At 43.5% G+C, this 21,905-nt stretch overlaps 1 protein-coding gene across 1 annotated transcript in view; it reads right to left on the bottom strand.

Annotated features, from left to right (window-relative positions):
* The window catches only part of LOC121536733 (ATP-binding cassette sub-family C member 4), a 49,278-nt gene that overhangs the window by 7,004 nt on the left and 20,369 nt on the right, over window positions 1-21,905 (bottom strand). The window contains exons 20-29 of the mRNA XM_041844218.2: window positions 21,709-21,788; window positions 13,283-13,433; window positions 12,451-12,570; window positions 12,240-12,350; window positions 12,000-12,100; window positions 9,096-9,287; window positions 7,761-7,916; window positions 4,482-4,571; window positions 3,821-3,993; window positions 3,140-3,245 (exon numbers count right to left, since the gene is read on the bottom strand). Of these exons, the coding sequence (XP_041700152.2) occupies window positions 3,140-3,245; window positions 3,821-3,993; window positions 4,482-4,571; window positions 7,761-7,916; window positions 9,096-9,287; window positions 12,000-12,100; window positions 12,240-12,350; window positions 12,451-12,570; window positions 13,283-13,433; window positions 21,709-21,788 (1,280 nt within the window). The remainder of the gene's footprint in view (window positions 1-3,139; window positions 3,246-3,820; window positions 3,994-4,481; window positions 4,572-7,760; window positions 7,917-9,095; window positions 9,288-11,999; window positions 12,101-12,239; window positions 12,351-12,450; window positions 12,571-13,282; window positions 13,434-21,708; window positions 21,789-21,905) is intronic.

Genomic DNA, 21,905 nt, shown 5'->3' with positions numbered 1-21,905 from the left:
CAACAACAGAACACTTTATTTCTCTGCCTTAGCTAGCTCCGTAGAACATATGCAGGCCTTAGAGTTTCCTACTCAAGAAAACTCTCCCATTCATCAGGGGTGCCGCTTAATAATTTGGACGAGGCAATTCAGGTGGGTCCCAAGTCTGTTCTATCAAACAGCGTGACAATCTGGGGGCGTTTGACACAGGGACAGGTGTGGAAACGTTTCCGCTGTGTGACATTTGGCTTTTCTCCTTGCCCATCTCAATAGCCAGCCATTTACCGGGTCAGCCAGTGTCCTGGAGGACAGGAAACAAATGCTGCCACAAATGGCACTAATTGGCACCTCTGCAGGCAGTGGGCTAGAAGAGGCCAAAGATCAAGTGGCACGGGGGTACGGGCTGGCCTGGTCACCTCTCAGTCTCTGCCCACCTGGCCCCACTAAGAGGGGGTGAGATTAGGGAGTAATGGGTCCAGCTGTCACAAACTCTGAGTGGTACTTCACTGACAGGGCTGATTGTAAAGTCTGACCCTGAGCTATTCTTAGATACTGTACTGTACAGTAGAGGCCTTCACAGGTCTAAAAAGTTTGACCCGTTCCGAAATGGACCTGGGGCTTTCCCATCCAGACCTGATATGCATAAATTAATTATGTAAATATAGAGACCCGTTCCTAACGGACCCAAGGACAACTAGACCCATTCCGTATAGACCCGTTTCCGATTAGAGTGAGGGAGCAGCCGAAAAGTCCATTTGTAAGCTACTTTATTAACCAGAGCTGATAAAGCACGAGGAAGAGAGAGGTGACGCTCTACAGGGGCCGTGTTGTGTGTGTGTGAGCGAGTGACACAGGGAGGAGGGAGAGAGAGACGAGTGACAGCAACCAACCAAGCCCACTAGCGCTATAGTAGACTAATAGCTGCCATAGCTAGGTTATTTATCATCCAATATGATTATGTAGTACCTGTCTTGGCTGCATCAAACCGGGAGAAGCTAGTTAAGCTAATTGAGGCTGCATGCACTTTCTCGTCCTACACAAACAACAACTCCATTCAGAATATAAAGGAGCAGCCTACTTTTTGGCTCTAGGTCGTTGTAGCCCATCCTTCTCCTTTTAATTCCATTGATATATATATAGATATATATATAGATATATATATATATATATATATATATATATATATATATAACACACACACACAGTGAGGGAAAAAAGTATTTGATCCCCTGCTGATTTTGTACGTTTGCCCACTGACAAAGAAATGATCAGTCTATAATTTTAATGGTAGGTTTATTTTAACAGTGAGAGACAGAATAACAACAAAAAAATCCAGAAAAACGCATGTCAAATTTTATAAATTGATTTGCATTTTAATGAGGGAAATAAGTATTTGACCCCCTCTCAATCCGAAAGATTTCTGGCTCCCAGGTGTCTTTTATACAGGTAACGAGCTGAGATTAGGTGCACACTCTTAGTGCTCCTAATCTCAGTTTGTTACCTGTATAAAAGACACCTGTTCACAGAAGCAATCAATCAATCAGATTCCAAACTATCCACCATGGCCAAGACCAAAGAGCTCTCCAAGGATGTCAGGGACAAGATTGTAGACCTATACAAGGCTGGAATGGGCTACAAGACCATCGCCAAGCAGCTTGGTGAGAAGGTGACAACAGTTGGTGCAATTACTCGCAAATGGAAGAAACACAAAATAACTGTCAATCTCCCTCGACCTGGGGCACCATGCAAGATCTCACCTTGTGGAGTTGCAATGATCATGAGAACAGTGAGGAATCAGCCCAGAACTACAAGGGAGGATCTTGTCAATGATCTCAAGGCAGCTGGGACCATAGTCACCAAGAAAACAATTGGTAACACACTACGCCGTGAAGGACTGAAATCCTGCAGCGCCCACAAGGTCCCCCTGCTCAAGAAAGCACATATACAGGCCCGTCTGAAGTTTGCCAATGAACATCTGAATGATTCAGAGGAGAACTGGGTGAAAGTGTTGTGGTCAGATGAGACCAAAATGGAGCTCTTTGGCATCAACTCAACTCGCCTTGTTTGGAGGAGGAGGAATGCTGCCTATGACCCCAAGAACACCATCCCCACCGTCAAACATGGAGGTGGAAACATTATGCTTTGGGGGTATTTTTCTGCTAAGGGGACAGGACAACTTCACCGCATCAAAGGGACGATGGACGGGGCCATGTACCGTCAAATCTTGGGTGAGAACCTCCTTCCCTCAGCCAGGGCATTTGAAAATGGGTCGTGGATGGGTATTCCAGCATGACAATGACCCAAAACACACGGCCAAGGCAACAAAGGAGTGGCTCAAGAAGAAGCACATTAAGGTCCTGGAGTGGCCTAGCCAGTCTCCAGACCTTAATCCCATAGAAAATCTGTGGAGGGAGTTGAAGGTTCGAGTTGCCAAACGTCAGCCTCGAAACCTTAATGACTTGGAGAAGATCTGCAAAGAGGAGTGGGACAAAATCCCTCCTGAGATGTGTGCAAACCTGGTGGCCAACTACAAGAAACGTCTGACCTCTGATTGCCAACAAGGGTTTTGCCACCAAGTACCAAATCATGTTTTGCAGAGGGGTCAAATACTTATTTCCCTCATTAAAATGCAAATCAATTTATAAAATTTTTGACATGCGTTTTTCTGGATTTTTTTGTTGTTATTCTGTCTCTCACTGTTCAAATAAACCTACCATTAAAATTATCCCCACCGTATGTATGCATGTATATATATATATATATATATATATATATATATATATATATATATATATATATACACATACACACACACACACACACATACACATACATACATACACTACATTTTTTAGGTTATTGTCATTCGGATCCGCATGGATCTTTCTGGATAAGTCCGTTAAAATTACACATACCCGAGGCCCGTAACAATCATGTCAGATCCTACCAATCAAATTATTTAGAATTCTGGATCCGGACCTGCTCGGTTCCCGGATCGGTTCTCGGGTATTCGGGTACAGGTGGATCCGTGAAGACCTCTACAGTATAGTAGGAAGCAGAAATGTGTGCAATTCTTTTCATATCGAGTGTACTGTGAATGGTTAAGTGAAGAAAATGTGCAGACAGTGCTAGCCATATGGTTACTGGAGGGAGGCCTCACCAGGATCCGGTCACAGTCGATGATGGTGTTGAGTCTGTGGGCGATGGTGAGCACAGTACACTCCCTGAACTTCTCCCGGATGGTCTGCTGGATGAGGCCGTCGGTTCTAAAGGAGCAGGGGAAGAGATTACCTCGGCATCCATGCAGAAACAATACTCTCTTCCTATACACCCTTGGGCAGGGATTTTACTTTACACATCAAAACAATGGCTAATCCTTAGCCAGGTATGTGCAGCTGTACTGAAGTAAATGGGATAGAGTTACAGTGTCACTGAGTACCAGGGGCCATAGCTTTATTCATGAAGGTGTTAAACCTTTGTATATACTTTTGTTTTAGTTACATCTATATTATGTTGTTGTCCTAAAATGGAATGTACTGATCTATGGGACAGACCAATGTTACGAATCAAATCAAATTTTATTTGCCACATGAGCCAAATACAACAGGTGTGGACATTACAGTGAAATGCTTACTTACAAGCCCTTAACCAACAATGCTGTTAAGTAAAACATTAAAAACAGCAAATAATTAAAGAGCAGCAGTAAAATAAGATAACAGTAGGAAGGCTATATACAGGGGGTACACAGGGGGTACCGTTACAGAGTCAATGTGCAGGAGTTACAACATCACAATGACAACTAGCACAAATATGTGGGTCAGTGTTCAAAGCGTGTTCTCACCTGGGGTCCACGTTAGCGGTGGCCTCGTCAATGATGAGGATGTTGTTCCGTCTGAGGATGGCCCTGGCCAGACAGACCAGCTGCCTCTGACCCACACTGAAGTTGGAGCCCGACTCAGCCAGCACCGTCTCCAGCCTCCCAGGCAGCTCCTCCACCACAGTCCTCAGCTGCACCTGCAGGGAGAGGAGAGGGAGCAGGGACCCTCCATTACCCCTGGAGAAAGGCCTCCCGGGGGGGGGATCTCTTTAAAAAAACATCCAACACACACCCATTAACCGGCTGGCACAATGCAGGGCCAGGTCCACTGATGACCTTGGCCACCGCTCCCTTGTGACCAGCCTATTGCTTTAATCCAGGCCAGCAAACCCATTGAGGAGCGGGGAGACTGAGGACCAGGAGCTGGAGCCCTTCACTGTGGGGGAACCCTGCCTTCATCCTCTATTGCCTAACTGGCAAACACAGCACAACACACATTTCCCCAGCACTTTGAATGGCTCCCAGTTACAAGCTGCACATTGAGCTGGGCCCCACGGCCCTAATGGGATTTCCCCCCATGACTTGTGGCGAGCACGGAGGCTGAATGGCAGCATTGTGCATGGGGACAGAGGGATCCCCCCATGGGCCGCTGAGGGGGAAGCATTCAGAGCCCACGCTGGAGTACCTCTCCCAGTGCATTCCACAGGTCCTCGTCTGTGTGCTGGCTGAAAGGGTCCAGATTCTTCCTCATGGTGCCCGTGAAGAGGACCGGGTCCTGCATGGGGATGGATGGATATAGAAAGAGAAGGCCATGGCCAGTTAGGATAATGACGAGGGGGAGACGTTTGAAAGGGTTAAGACAGGCTGTATAAAGCGGCGCTATGTGTGAGGGATAGGTGTTCACAATGGGGCCTGCAATGCCACACTCAGGAGCCCGATTCAATACCTCGGCTCCGGCCCACTATCCAACATTAAGTTCTTTTTACTTTGGAAAAGCTTGTGCTGTGGTCTTGTTTGAGAGCAAAGGATGTGTATAAAGGTTGTCTGGACATAGAAAAGGTGCACCAGCTACTATGTATGCAATCATAAAACATTTTTAAAGCATTTCTCAAATTACCTAAAGGTAAACTATAGTCATAAATGTTTAAATCATCTCTCAAAAGCTGCAAAAAATATATATATAAAAAATTAAATTAACAATGTTCATTCAAATTCATGAAGATAGATGCTCTCTCTAAATTACAGTTGGAAAAGTTTATGTCAACATCCCTAGTTGAGTAAAAAGGAGTTATCCTTCAGTTGGCAGATTTTTCTCCATGCTATAAAATACAGCTTGGAGCAGTTCTGTGGGAGCTCTGTGTATTTACAGTGAGCTACACACCTACATCAAGGTTCAGGCATACAACCACCCTTAAGAGAGCAAATACAGCTCTTTCTTATAGTGCAGAAAAAATAGCTCGCCACTCCGAAGACACTGTTCCAGCATGCCCTTGTGTTTGCTGTAAACCTGGCAAACAGGAGCACGGCTACACGTCCTCATGCCAAGTCTCTCTAAAATATATTTATTCAGAAATCCTAGCCCAACATAAAAGTGATTTTACAAATCTCTTACAGGGGACTCTCCTTTCTAGCCATAAACAAAACGTCACAGCATTCACGGAACAATATAAAGCTAGATTACATTCACAGGATAATTTCCTCATTGTTTTATCACTAAGTAAATACTTGAGGGCTTTTCTTCTGTGACACACAACAGAGTTTATGAGGCTTTAATGGGTATAATGACTATTAAAAAAAACATTAACGAGTCTGTATAGACCTGTGTAATAGCAATAGAGATAAAGGAGGACATGGAGAAACTGTCAATCCACAATGCAGAGGAGGGAAGACGATAATAAATCAAGTTTACTCAAGATGCTAATCTGACCTCCTACCTGGCAACTGCAAGATACGGCCAGGAACAGGAGTAAAGTACACAGTCACTGGAAGACTCACTAGCTGTTTACTGACTTTGTGATACTAATAATCATGTCTCGTGGTTAGAAGAATACTGTTGTGTGAGTGACTCATATCACCCATGCCCCGTTGGCTGCTTTGATGCAGGTCATAGGCTCTGAGCCAACACTGTGACAGCACCAATAACATGAGGTTGAGAAGACAATGCGCACACACATACAGACTTTTGTGTCAGTCTCGAAACCCATGGCAAGTGTTTAACTTTGAGCAGATTCCTTGAAAACAGAGCTGTGAATTTTAAGCATTCAGGAGTTCATCCCCTTCGCTCTATAGCCTAAAAACTGTTCCACTTCTCTACTCCCAATGAGCTTTACCCCTGCCACCAGCAGACTGCCTTGTCATTAAGCCAGCTCAAGTCCCAATTCAAACTAGTTTTGTGACTCACTTTAATTGAGGATTCAATGTTAAGTTGGAAAAACTGCTTTCAAGCACAGCTTTCCAAAGACGATTATGTGCTCCAACAATTCTAAGCCCTCTGTTTGCCGCCGAATTCATTTTTTACTGTGAAGTCATTCCTGAGATTTCAATAGAACCTGAAATGGATTCTTTTTTAATGCCATATACTAATAAAAGTTTATCATAATCAAATCTGAGGGAAGCTGTAGAATAATAAAAAGTCCTCACTGGCAATGTATAGAATACATATCAGAATCTGAAGACTCCACATCACAAGGTAGAGCAACAAGCATCTTATACATCAAGTTATTTTCCATTTAAAAGGCTGAGTGAATAATCACTTACACTTTTCCGTTTCTAAGGGAAGTTCTGAAAAATGGGAATATAGGCAGAAGAAATCCAATCCTTGTAATATTAGTAATAGCAAATCATACTCTGTGTCTTTCATGCTTGAATTTTTTGAGTGGAATAATAGGACAATAATCGAACCCGATAGATCATCTCTATTCTGTTTGTGTACAGATACAGTGCTGCTCCTCTTAGATAAGCCAACATTTCAGTTATGCGTTCAGAACAGAAGTAATCTAAATATGCCTCCACTTTCCCCACCCCGCCTTGTTTGCTGTTTTACCCATGATGCAACTGGCTGTCCCCCTGTCAGAATGAGCAGTACCCAATAGGAAAACATTACCTTGACATCACTCAGGTAGTGGTAAAACAAAACCAGTTCTAATATAGGAGTGAAACTTAATCTGGTAAACTATTGCGTTACTAGAAACCCATCAAAGCCATACCAAAAACCTTTAATGAACTTGTTTTGGCTGCAATGTGTGAAATGTTCAACACTTGGGCTAAATGATGTTGGTAGACCTATGTGGGACTGTGAGGATGGGGATGGGTTGAGAAGTCTCCTAAGCAGCTTTGCTGATGTTTCGGGGGTAGAATGCTAATCTCCTGTCACTGACGGGTAGGGAGCTACTCTGCTCTCCTCTCAGAGCTGGGCCGTGGGAGTCTTCACCGCCACAGAGCGCTGACTCACCCAGGGGGTGGCATTTTCCTAATGCTGTATCACTTTCAACAAGCGGAAATAAAAGTTAAACTGTCTCAAGGCATCCGTTTGTCTCACTTTCCAAAATCCACTGAGTGACGACTGTAATTCTCCTCAGCCTGTTGTTGCTTTGAAACCAACAGGGACATAAAAAGCAGGCCAGACCTCACAAAGGTGGGAGGGTTTGGGTTACCAATGGAAGTTCACCTGGCCATTGAATGTGCATCATGTCTGGGGAATGCTAAAAATATGTCATAGAACCTTACAGAATATGTCAGGGAACCCTGAACCTCCCACATTCAGGCTTTAACTGTTTTACTTAATGCTCTATAATGACTGAGGTAATGTTTGTCATTTTAAGGCTTCCATAGTCATGTCATGTGTACTATAAATGTACTATCAAAGGACTTACAGGATTATGCTGAAGTAACTAAAGATGTGCTATACAATGCAGCCTAGCCGATAGACTACAATAGGCGGTAGGAGGGCAGAGAATGTACATGCCTGGGGGATGATGGACATTCTCTGGCGCAGGGTATGCAGGCCGATCTCAGAGGTGAGAATGCCATCGATGGAAATCCTGCCATTAGGTTCAGCCAGGCGGAACAGAGCACAGATCAGGGAGCTTTTACCAGCGCCAGTCCGCCCCACGATGCCAACCTAGAGTTCAACATACAGAGAATTCATGTTTTATTTTGTGTTTTTCTCTGAACACATTTTCTCTACTATAAAATCTGATGTTAATATTATATAACACCATTCAAAACCTCCTAGCCAAGACCTCTTCCTTGTACAAAGTTGACTTCCAAGTGCTAAATTCAAGGTCTACTTCACTTCCCATTGCATCATTGTAACCTTAATCATCTATGTCCTTTATGATGGAACCTTTGCCTTTCATGGCCAGTTCTCCAGCAGAATGAGAGATTATCTTTGTGGAGATGTTCCTTCCTGTTTGAGATCAGCACATCAGTTGTTAACGTGACAGCCCCACAAGCAATGTGACATTAAAACAGCAGAATACTGCTAAAGCTGGCATGATCGTATAAGATGCTATCGTAATGTAATGTATGCATTTCAGTGTCTTTTCTGTAGGTGCTATCAACCACGTTCCGCATGGATCAATCACATATCCCTTCCTACAGTAGCCTATATGCTCGGATTCCGATTCCCAAAGATGTGCGTCTAACTAATCAGCAATATTACATTGCGTGTTGTGTGTGTGTGTGTGTGTTTGTAGAGAGAGAGGAGTGTTCAGAGTGCTAGATAGGTGCTCGTTTCCCTGTGAAAACGTTGTCTCAGGGGGACTGTCAGGATGCACAAAGCCTGTTCAGGCCCACGGCATCGGGTGAAGATCCCTCCCATGGGCTGTCAAGAGTCCAGGCCTCTTCACTTATCAACCCATCCATTGTGAAATCAGCCGCCCTGGCGAACCGTGGCCATGCAAAATACACCCCCTGCATTAAACGCTGGGTTTCAATCACCCTCAACCATCTCCACCTCTCTCTCTCCCTCTCGTATTCTCTCTCTCCCTCTCGCTCTCATATAGTGAATAAACAGTTGTCACCGTCAGGTCTCCTAGAATGCAAATGGGAACAAAATGGATCCACTTGACTAGTCTTAATTACATGATATGTATTCCATGAATCACAAATGGTATATTCCTTGGGAATCAGCGGCACAATAAGGTGTCCCCTTAATAATTGATTTGAAAAATAATGACACATAGAAAAGAACAGCACCCCACCTATTACACTGGCTGCATATCAACTGGAGTGTGTTGGGGTGTGTTGTGCATTGTCGTAAACATGGACATATTTCAGAAGAATATCTAGTGGGTACCTTTTCTCTGGATCTGAAGACCGCAGTCATGTTCTTCAGGACCACAGGACTGTCCGCATAGTAGGAGAAGTTGACCTGGTCGAAGGTGATGAAACCATGCCTGGGCCAATCAGGTGGAGGGCGTTTGTCCGTCTCCCAGGGTGCTTCACTCTCCAGTTCGGTGTACTCCACCACCCTTTCCACAGAAGTCATCTAGAGTGTCAGAACATTATTAGAGAATCATTGTTATTCTATGGCCATTAACATCGAGATCATATTATTCACTCTGAGGGAATATTCTGTTCTATTTCATTCTGTGATCACCTACAGTGCCTATCATAAGTATTCACACCCCTTGTATTTTTTCACATTTTGTTGGGTTACAAAGTGGGATTGAAATTGATTTAATTGTGTGTGTTTGTCACTGATCTACACAAAATGCTCAATAATGTCAGTGAAAATTTATTTAAAAAATGTATAAAACATGTCTTGGTTATGTACAGTGCATTCGGAAAGTATTCAGACCCCTTGACTTTTTCCACATTTTGTTACGTTACAGCCTTATTCTAAAATTGATTAAATAAAAAATTTTCCTCATCAATCTACACACAATCCCCTATAAAGATTATTTAGATTTTGTTTCCAAATCTATTAAAAAAATAAGGAAACAGAAATACCTTTACATATTTATTCAGACCCTCGAGGGAAAGATTAATGGAGCAACATTTCTAAAACCCAGTTTTTGCTTTGTCATTATGGTGTATTGTGTGTAGATTGATGTGTGTAGATTGATGATGGGGAAAAAACAATTTAATCAATTTTAGAATAAGGCTGTAACGTAACAAAATGTGGAAAATGTCAAGGGGTCTGAATACTTTCCGAATGCACTGTAAGTATTCACCCCCGTTGTTATGGCAAGCCTAAATAAGTTCAGTAGTAAAAATATGCTTAACAAATCACATGAAAAGTTTAATGGATAATAGTGGTTAACATGATTTTATAATGACTACCCCATCTCTGTATCCCACACACAATTATATGTAAGGTCCCTCAGTCGAGTAGTGAATTTCGAGCACAGATTCAACCACAAAGACCAGGGAGCTTTTCCAATGCCTCGCAAAGAAGGGCACCGATTGGACCGATTGGAAGATGGTAAAAAAAGCAGACACTGAATATCCCTTTGAGCATGGTGAAGTTATGAATTAGGCTTTGGATGTCACTACAAAGATACAGGCATCTTTCCTAACTGAGTTGCCGGAGAGGAAGGAAACCGCTCAGGGATTTCACCATGAGGCCAATGCTGATTTTAAAACAGTTACAGAGTTTAATGGCTGTGAAAGGAGGATGGATCAACAGTTGTTTTATATTAGTATTGTGGAGTAACTACAGAGTGAAAAGAATGAAGCCTGTACAGAATAAAAAATATTCCAAAACATGCATCCTGTTTTCAAAAAGACACTAAAGTAATACTGCAAAAAATGTAGCAAAGGAATTAACTTGTTGTGCCCAATACAAAGCATTATGTTTGGGCCAAATCCAACACATCACTGATTACCACTCTATATTTTCAAGCATGATGGTGGCTGCATCATGTTATGAGTATGCTTGTCATCGGCAAGGACAGGGGAGTTTTTCAGGATAAAGATAAACAGAAAACCTGGTTTAGTCTGCTTTCCACCAGACACTTTCGGCAAGACAATAACCTAAAACACAAGGCCAAATGTACACTTATGTTGCTTACCAAGAAGACAGTGAATGTTCCTGAGTGGCCTAGTTAGTTTTGACTTAAATCTGCTTGAAAATCTATGGCAAGACTTAAAAATGGCTGTCTAGCAATGATCATCAACCAACTTGACAGAGCTTAAAGAATTCTGAAAAGAATAATGGGCAAATATTTCACAATCCAGGTGTGCAAAGCCCTTAGAGACTTGCCCAAAAAGACTCACAGCTGTAATCGCTGCCAAAGGTGTTTCTAACATGTATTGACTGGGAGACTAGTCAGGATCAAGGGAAAGGTGGACGGACCAAAGTACAGAGAGATCCAGAAGGGGACTGGCCACCCCTCAGAGCCTGGTTCCTCTCTAGGTTTCTTCCTAGGTTTCTGCCTTTCTAGGGAGTTTTTCCTAGCCACCGTGCTTCTACATCTGCATTGCTTGCTGTTTGGGGTTTTAGGCTGGGTTTCTGTATAGCACTTTGTGACATCTGCTGATGTAAAAAGGGCTTTATAAATACAATTTGATTGATCCTTGATGAAAACCTGCTCCAGAGCGCTCAGGACCTCAGACTGGGGCAAAAGTTCACCTTCCAACAGGACAATAACCCTAAGCACACAGCCAACACAATGCAGGAGTAGCTTCGGGACAAGTCTCTGAATGTCCTTGAGTGGCCCAGCCAGAGCCCGGACTTGAACCCGATCGAACATCTCTGGAGAGACCTGAAAACAGCTGTGCAGCGACGCTCCCCATCCAACCTGACAGAGGTTGAGAGGATGTGCAGAGAAGAATGGGAGAAATACCCCAAAATCAGGTGTTTAAAATCAGCGTCACACCCAAGAAGAATCAAGGCTGTAATCGTTGCCAAAGGTGCTTCAACAAAGTACTGAGTAAAGGGTCTGAATACTTATGTAAATGTTTCAGTTTTTATACATTTGCAAAAAATTCTAAAAATCTGTTTTTGCTTTGTCATTATGGGGTGTTGTGTGTAGATTGATGAGGGGAAAAAACAATATAATCCATTTTAGAATAAGGCTGTAATGTAACAAAATGTGGAAAAAGTCAAGGGGTCTGAATACTTTCCAAATGCACTGTACATTAGCAAAATTAGAAACAAGTATAGCTACATTATTTTAATAGCTAACTATATTATTCAACTTTTCTTCAGCCAGGCAAGTCAAGACATTGATCTAATCAGTAAAGAGGTTTTTACCATGTTCTCCACCTCTGCACTCTGTCTGACTCCCCACTGAAACATGCCGATGAGGGTCACTGCATAGGACAGAGCCAGGCCCACAGCACCTGCCTTCAAGTCTGTCACACCAGGAAAGAGAGAAACTAACTCACTGTACTGCATGTTCCTCTAAGTACTGCAGAGTATGTGGTGTATACTGTTGATTATATGTATGGCCAGGTGATTATTATTATGGTTGATATAGGAGCCATACTGTACCATCCCTGAGGAACAGGCAGCCAAAGGTAGTGATGGTGACAAATATGGAGCAGATGCCATCCAGACGCACTGCGAACCATCGGGATGTGGTCAGGAATAGGAACCAGGCCTCTGCAAAAGGAACACAGCATGGTTACTGATTGTATACTATAGTTTTTACACCAAATTAAAACATGTAATTCTGTGTGTAGACATCAGTTCTGGTTCTTACCGGAGTGGAGGTCTTGATGTGCGTCAAATGCCTGCTGGAACCTCTGCTGGGCTTTAAAGGCACGGATGGTCCACAGACCTTGGAGGGATGAGGACAGGTGGGAGAAAACTGGGCTCCGGGCTGTAGAGGATAACAACCAAATTCTGAATGAAGAAGTTAACATTTAAAACACCTCTAGTATACACAGTGTTTATTCATTTCTTTCAAAAGAACACACCATTTTGCTAGACTGTACAAAGCTGGTTAAATCCGGCTTCAATACAGACGAATGAACACATTCAATTGTCTGTTTTGTTATAAAGCTCAGCTGACATGACAGTTAACGTGATAACCCCTCATGCACGTCTCCCATACATTTTCATGTACACCTTGCTACCAAAAGCAGTGCTTCTGAAAGAAATGGTTTAAAGAAAATGGCTAATATTAGCATTCCTGTAGTCCAGATGTATTAACGTTAGGCTTCATAAAAACAGAGACAAAGCCTGAACGTTCCATTGGAGCTTCTTAATAGCCACTTTTGTTCCTTAAGATCAGCGTACCGGTCCTTCTATCAGCCCAGAATAAAGAGGATGAATACAGAGGATGAACTAGTGCCTGCCACGGGCCCGCCATGCCCACTTGGCATTTCCTCCATTGTATCTGATGCCATGAACTCCCAGCGCTTAAGGAAACTGTGTGTGGGCAACCCATGGGCCACAACCACCTTTAGCCTTTTATGCTAATGCACAGGGCCTTCTTCAATGCTATTCAATGGTCTATTAGCATTCCCGCGCTAGCTCTCCCTTTGTCTCCCACCATAAACGGACATGTCCCTAAAGACAGTGAAGCCTACTGGTGGACTCCAGGCGCTTGATGTCCCTGGAGGTCTGCAGGAAGTAGCGTCGCAGGAACAGGAAGACGATGAGAAGAGGGACGATGGGGATGAGGATCCAGGGGATGACGGCAGCCGCCACAATGATCACCCCCAGGATCTGCAGGAACACCTGGGAGACAGAACACAGAGGGAGAGAACAGATCGGTGTGGTGAGCTCAACATCAGCTCAGTAAATGGACTCCTGCTGACTTGTGGGCTACCGCTGAAGTTGGAGGCCTGTCCTTACACTAGGGATGATGTAAGCAACCCTCTTGTTTTCTGTCACAGCTCCAAAGGCAGAAGGTGACAGCAACATTAGGAGAGTGTGTGTCAAATCAAATCGTATTTGTCACAGGGGCCGAATACAACAGGTGTAGACTTTACCATGAAATGCTTACTTACGAGCCCTTTCTCAACGACGCAGTGTTAAAAAGTAAGTAAAATATGCACCAAAAAAAAGGAAATAGTAACAAAATAATATAACAATAATGAGGGTACATACAAGGAGTACCAGTACAGAGTCAATATGCAGGGGTACGAGGTAGAGGGAATACGTACATGTAGGTAGGGGAAAAAGTAACTAGGCAATCAGGAGAGACAATAAACAGAGTAGCAGCAGCCTATGTGAAGAGTGTGTGCGTGTGTGTCACAGTGGTGAGAGGATGGTGGCACTTAGTGGCAGGTGACAATTTGCCGCTCTTCCACTGTGGCTCACCTCCCTAACCCTAACCCCCAGGGGCTTTCCCTTCAACACCTAAGGTTTAAGCCTCCCTCGCCAAGTTGCTGTGGCCTAAGCCAGTAGGCATTGTATAGTCACTGTGACTGGCAGAGAGCTGTGGGAACCACACTGTGGGTGTCTGATACTTCAGTACACGCAGACCGCATAGCCCTGACATAGGCCTCAATAACACAATGACTCATCACTCTTGTTAATGGCCACCTGACGCAGGTAGACCACTAGCCACATGCAATCTGATGCCTGAACGGGAGGGACTGCAGACAGTGACACAGCAGCACCGGAAACCTTGGTGGCTGCAGAAACACCAGTTTCCTACCCAATGACAGAGATTGAGGACCTTGCAGTGCATTATTTCACTGTACTGTATATCAGATGATTCTCATTGGTTTAACTTGGTGGATAGAGTAGATACTCTTTTCACAAATATGATCTTTGTATATAGTATTCTTTTAGTACAAACAACACTCATAAATCTGAAAACTAGTTTTATTTAACTAAACAGTTTAACTTGGTAGATTGCATTATAATAAACCGGTATGAGAGAGTCCTTCACTACATATTTTACCTTAAAGATATACTGCCACGGCATATTTGATATTCACTAGATAGCTGATAAAATTGAAACCTCACACCCTGAAATTAGAGACAAACTCAAAAATGACTTCTAAGACGAACAGATTAGGATCAGTATGTTACCTTCAATGGTCTCAGACTAGCCCTCCCAGATGAACATTTAATTTAGCACCTTAATTATGGATGTTATCGGGCGCTTAAGCGCACGTTTAAGCATGATCACTTTCAATGTCGTTTTATGATGAAAAGCCACTCAATTCCGTTTACAGTGCAGATAAGAAGGTATTACCAGCCCCACCATCGCCGCGCTGCAGCACACACAATCAAGCAGTGAGTGGAAACTACTGAGCACAACTGATCCCAAGAATTTCACAGTACATAAGTTTCAATCTGGGCTATGATGGAAGGCTACCGGACTGCAAAGTGAGATGGGAGCGACGCACACTATTACCGCATGTTATCCAAGCTCACACTGAGTGACTGGCATAACTATTTACACATTTCAACAAATGTGTAGGCCTATTTTATTTTCTGTCAATAGTTGAAATAACACTATTTTACCAAAAAACTTTGATTTTGAGCTTTGCTACAGTGATGTGTCATGATGTGCAGTATGTAACACTAGCGGAGTCCTTTTCAAATCCCTGAGATGCGACAAAACTGGCCTGCTGGTAGTCTAGTGTAAAGCCCATTTAATTCTTTACTGTCTACTGTGAGTGTCTGACAGTAGGGTCATCTGAGGGGAAGGAAGGAGTCTAGGAGGCAGTAGGATCCATTAGAGAGAGGAGTCCTGCCACAGCCTCTCCTGCTCCCCTGGGCAACACTGTCGCCAAGGCCTTAGCTGTTTGATCTCAGGCATTTGCGTGGTCTGCCGCTTATCATGTCAGCATCGGAGAAAAACCACGGCCCCCACCCACACTACACACAGATGAGCCCCGATAAGCACTGACCTACCTCCCCCACCAACCCCCTGTCCTCATCCACATCACATATACCCCGACTCCCCCCGGCAACCACACAGGAACAACAGGACAACTCCCTGTCCGAGGCAAGCCATAGCCCGCTGCACATAAAAGTGGATAAAAGCTTTTGTATATAAACAGTTTAAATAAAGCATTACCTCTAATTGCTCTTTAGCCAAAGAAGAAAGCTACAGTAGGTATGCGATGCCATGCAGCTCATTCATACCAACAGGGCACACTGCTGGGCCCAAAGACCATTCACATCTCCACTGACCCCTAATTGCTTTATTTTGGGAGGTGATACCATCAGGTCTTTGATGTCCAAATAAATGTAGAAAATTGAAGTTAATTGCTATATTTGTGCTGGGTGCTGATAGCAACTGTTGTTCCAGAGCGGAGCATAAACACTTCCCGACAATTAAACATCCCTCCGGACATGAGGACTCGGTACGCTTCTTTACAACTCTTTTTTCATCCTCCCCTTTCTTTAGTGACAGCGTGCAGTGTTTGAGAGAGAGACGGCTGCTGGGGGGAAAAAAACACAAACAAAACAGGAAATGGAGGGAGAAAAGGGGTAAAGAAAATCCTCTGTCATCGCTAGATTTTTTTCACCACACACTTTCCCTGACAGAGTAGGGTTTCCCTGACAGAGTAGGCACAATAAAATGTAGGGGTCAGTGGTACTGAAACAAAGCAAGGCCGTTCCACTTGGGCTCTGGTACAATAGGAGTGACCCAATCCATTCTGCTCTGCTTTGGGCTTTATTTTACCCCTAAATGCCCAGATGCTGGGGCCTTTCTTTGGGAGAAATTACTGTGGACACCTCCTTCACATTTTCCCTTTCTGTGCCATTTTCACTTCATAAAGCTGCAGTCAATGTGTTTTGTGTGTGGTGAGGAGGGCCTGACACATACTGTGGTGGTCTCAGTCGCTGTCTACATTGGTGGCTCAAGTAGTCCCAGGATTAGGCCTTTGTGTGCTGTGAAAAGGTAAGAGAAGTCACTTATTTGAGCTCAGTCAAGCTGCTGATTTCCACCCCCATTTTGGAAATAAGAGAAAGGCTTTGAAATGCTCTCTCTCTCTCTCTCATATAAATCACTAGCATCCACCAGAAAGCAGCTGCCCTGCCTGCCCAGCACTCTGCATGCCCTCACATACAGCCATACAACCGCCCCCTTTTCTCTCTCGCTCAGTCTGTCAGTCACACACACAAACCACAACACAAACATTTTCGTAGAAACAGGAAGGAAACTACAATACATGTTCTACAATAGCAGCCTTATAGTCAAAGCCATCATATGGTATCATCCTCCTCCTGATAGAGTTGTTGGTGCGGTCTCAGGGCAAAGCCTAGTAGACTAGAGTGTGCGCGCGCGCGCTCTCTCCGGGTTCCCAGGCTCATAGCAGTGGTTGTCCAGCTTGGCTGAGTCAGGAGATGTGCCAGACCACAGTGCCATGAGAGACCAGACCACACAGAGACTCTGGATCTTTTCACAGGCCAGTGCCTACTCGCCATTACCATGAGAGGTACTGCTAGGTGTCAGAGTCACAACTAACCCCCTTCCTAATGCACAGACACACAGAAAGACACAGTGACAGACACAGAGAGAGAAAGAATGAGTGACACACACACTCTAAATGATAAAAGTGCATGTGCAACAACTAAATAAAATACACAAGTACACAACCCAAAAATTTAGTTTACAACCCAAAATGTTAGTTTACTGAATATTTTCAGCCTCTCACCTTTCTGTGTCACTCATGTTTTTCCACCGTGAGCAGCAAGACAATGGTCCTGTCAGATAACAATGTTCAATAGGAATTTATGGCATATATATTTCCATAATGGATCGACCTCTAGTGTTTCTGACTAACCAGGTATGTGTGGTGCCTGGAGCCAATGCATTCTTCACTTCCTCTGTCACCCGGCTGGTAATGGCACCAGAGAAAGCCGGTGAAATCCCATCCCACACAGCACTCACGGTTACATCAGCAGTTCTCATAGCCCACAAAACCAAAGAAGAGGCCCACCACACAATGTACCACAATATACAGTCTCGCACAGCGATCACTGATCCACCCGCCAGTGTTTTCAAACAATGGCCATCCTCTGCCCTATGTGTCTTCAAAGTGTTTCTTGTACACTCAGACTGTTCTCTTCCCACCTCCAGACCACCGATGCTTTCCTGCTGTAATTTATGACGGGGGGCTGTGTTGGCCTCTGCTTGTTACTAACTGGTGAGACCAGGGTCAGCCCCACTCAAGCTAAAGGTCACCAGAAAACTAATTGGAATATTTAGTTCAGAATCCAAACAACATTGCAAAATGTAGGGATACAATTATTTTTAAAACATACTAAATATCCCTCTGAAGTCCCGTAAATCCAAACAGACTTGGTCTCTTACCCAGATTCTACTGACAAACAACATTTTAACTGATGGCCAATGACTGTAGGCAGGGACCCCACAGTTAGTGGTGTGACTTGGTCAAGAGCCTTCACAAGGGATGGGTCCATTCAGAGCCCCCTGTATTGTCCTGCCCCATCTCTCAAAGCACAGGCAACCCAGGATTTAAAGGTCAAGTCCACACAAAGGCCGGCCGTCTACACTGCCTGAGGTGCTTTTAATTGACATTTCTGTCTTTGTCCCCATAACAGAGGGAAGAGAAAATTGCACTTTTTTTCAAAATACTAAATTGCGACTAAATGAAACCCGTGAAAAAATATGGCTTTGGAATGTAACTGGGTTCCCGAAGTTGAGGGAATCCCCTTGTTAGGAAGTGTATGGGGGTGGGGGGGTGATGGCTGTGAAGCGCTCACTCCACCATAAAGGGCCCAGCTCTGATGCAAATCCCCACACAGAGGCGGCCTCTCCCCACAGATGGAGATAAACCACTTAGGCCATTGTTTATGGAGTTTACCTTTATTACCCCTGACAACCATTTAAACAATGACCGTGGGGAAATGTCCCTCCAAGAATGAGCAACAATGGTCATGATCAGCAGCTTTTCTGTCCGGCTAATACTTTGATAAAAAGAGTGAAAATCTTCCTTCCTGAAAGCATTAAAAGAGTGCTCCATAAAAGGCACCTGCAAACAAGAGTAGAAAGAGCGGCAAACAAAAGCACTTGTCCAACGTCTACAAAAAAATAATATCACGTGTAAAAGCGTGGTTCAGACACATGTATTAAGAAATCCCGTGTGAACAAATCACAAAAAAAATATATACTTTTTTTACATTTGAAATGTTCATGAGTCAGACACATTGTTTTTGGACACGTGAGACGTTTCACATGAATTTTTGACAAATCACATGGGAAAAATGTCATATGGGAAAATGGTGAAAAATAAATTTTAAACGTCACACGTGTCCGAAAATCATGTCTTACTCATGAAAATTGACTCAGACATTTCACGTGATATTATAAGTTTCACATGTGTGATTTTGTAACTGCCGGGATTCAAACCTGGGTTTCCCACGGGAGACGCTGACGTCTTGACCACAGAACCAAGAGGGCCAACACTAATGTTGATGTCGCGGGCAGGGCTACCTCATCATGTGACCATGAGCAACCATGACCGACTCATGACCTCTACACTTTCACATGTGCATTTTCACATTTGAATGTCAACTAGTGCTGTCAATCATAAAATAATGTAACTGAGTTTATTGCAGGATTTGCTGTGATTAATCACGATTAAGCACAAATTCATAATTTGCTAAACTTGGAGCTGTAATTGAATATATTTTTTTTATACAGAAAGCATTTCAAGAATATTGCTGTTTAGATTTTGTACAAAGTAACAGTTAGCAAAATCAGGTAAATGGATAAACACACCTCAAAGTCAACTTGTTTTGACATCGCATTGTTGTTTTTACCTGTATAGATGATGTATTTTGGATGTTTTCAGTGTATTTTGAACGCTTTCAAAAAGTTAACTTGAGTTAAAAGATGCACTCTCAAACTTTCAGCCAGTAGTTTTGAAAGTGGTGCTCACGAGCCAAAACAGGTCCCCGTTTTTTGTGTACCATTTTTTGTGTACTACATCATCCATTTCGTGTGATATGTTACGAATTTTGCAATTCGTCTGATATGGTACAAATCCAAATAGTGCAATATGTTACGTACAGTATGTTGTGTTTAAGATCCCAGAGTGCATCTTTAACTTATCAACTCTGACAGTGCTAATTATAATATGTTAAAACAGATAAATAAGGAGACAAGCAGCGCTAGTTTCTCTATTCTTTTCACTGGGCTTCTTCCAACGGTCACTGACCAACGTATGAAGAAGAGAGGCGTGTGCCTGCAACAGTAACACTCTGAATTGATGGCTCAGACATAAGAAGTAATACTTTTTAACACACACTATTATTATTATTATTATTATTAGTTAGGCTAAGTTACCTTTTTACAGAATGGCATTACAGAATTTGCAATTCCATACTGTATGTGGAAACATTTCTACACCACCATTTCACATGTAAGGAGAATACAACTATTTCACCACCACATGAACTCGCAATTCCACATGTGAAATTTTTTTTCATATGAAAATCGAACTTTCACATGTAAAACTGCATATCCAATTTTCACGTGAAAGTTAACATGTGAAACCATTAATTTCGCATGAGCAACTCATGTGAAAAAGTGGTGTTAACATTTTAACTAAATTTAATACACATGAAAATATGGTTTCACGTGAAATTTAAGGTCAACATGTGAAAACAGCTATTTCACATGTAAAACTGAGATTTCACATGTGTGAAACTGCAAATTTGGCATGTGTTTTTTTTGTTGTAAGGGAAATGATGCCACCTTTGTCGCTCACACAATGAGTCCCTATTTATCTTGCAGTATAAGACCACATTGTGAATACATAGTACCAACACGGTATCTGGCTGGGCTCCAATATTAGATTTGACCAGCTAGTTCAAATCAACAAAAGCCTAGTTCTAACATGGGTTGCCTAGGCTACACATATTTTCTCACAGCAAAACAATGAACATAATACAATAATTAAAAGATAGTGTATGTTATTTGCGTATTGTTAAACTTCTGTTGTGTTTCTACAATAAGAGATGGATAAACATGAAGCTATAGAGTATGTGCAACACAAACACAAGACTCTGTTCTGTTATGACCTAGTCTAGCTTTAACAGTTTATCAGTTGGTGCTACAGGCCCTCCGCAGCGTTATTTTATTCTGCCCATTATCCACCTTATTATTAAAATGGGAAAACTATGGTGGACAAAAAGCCTTTGTGCTTATGATCTTTTGTGCTTTCACCATTTAAGATGGCTTTGTCTCCTGTGAGATGGGTATCTGCCACAAACATCACTCAGGCATTGTGGAGGAGGGATTCGTTTTCAGCCCAGCTTTGTTCCTTTCTTTGGCCCTAACCAAGGAGCCACGCCTGCTGCTCTACACCGGATTGTGCGGCGAACATTCCCTCTTTTGTGGTGCTAGGTGCATGAGCTGGCTCATCTTCGCAGGCCTTTCTTTCCTGGGAGATTATTGTTGCGCTGCTGTGTGGTGGCGGTGGGTAACTTTACCTGGCTATGCGTCAGGGTGGGCCTTGGCTACCAGGCCTGCAGTAGACAAGCAGCCAGGAGAGGATGCTAGAGGATAGTCTCCTTTTCTCTGTTTCAACTGACCTGTCCCATTCCTCCTCTACTGTTCCCTTCCAGCACCTCTGTCCATCCATCCATCCATCCATCCATATATTACATGGCTGCTACTCACACTCCCTCTCTTTGCCACTCCAGAGATCCTCCTACCTTCTCCTTCCTACTCACCACCGCCTCATCTCCCACATCTTCCTGATGTAGCCACTATTTCCTATGTGGTACCTTTCTTTCTCCCAATCACTCTGCTAGTCTCCTGACACATTCCCTGGCGTCGCGGCCTGTGTCGTGGCACCGCCAGGCAGCCACGGCCACACCCTCTGCCTATGTGCAGACACTTTTATTAAATCTGTGCGGGCGCTGGGCCGCGCTGGCGGGTAATCCTACAGTAATTGTTTCCAGATTAGGGGACCCGGACCACAAAGCAGGACTAGCCAGGCATGAAATGGCCTCCCCATGCAGTAGAAGAGAGAGGCAGGCAGCAGGAACCTGGTGAGGTGAGACTCACCTGGATAAAGTCCACAAAGGTCCAGGGAAGCAGAGAGTCCAGGTGACCGATGTCCTTAGAGAACCTGTTGAGGATTCTTCCTGGGTCACAACAGGGGATGGAGCACAGAGGTTACATATTAGACATGTGGACCAATGAGGGTATTCTGCACCATGTGTGCACTGTCAAGTAGTAGTATCTAGTTTCACTATGGTGTG

This window comes from Coregonus clupeaformis, chromosome 23 (assembly GCF_020615455.1).
Source record: "Coregonus clupeaformis isolate EN_2021a chromosome 23, ASM2061545v1, whole genome shotgun sequence".
Classification (NCBI taxonomy): domain Eukaryota; kingdom Metazoa; phylum Chordata; class Actinopteri; order Salmoniformes; family Salmonidae; genus Coregonus; species Coregonus clupeaformis.
Note: the sequence above shows the minus strand (reverse complement) of the source record. Positions and strands in the feature narration are given on the sequence as shown.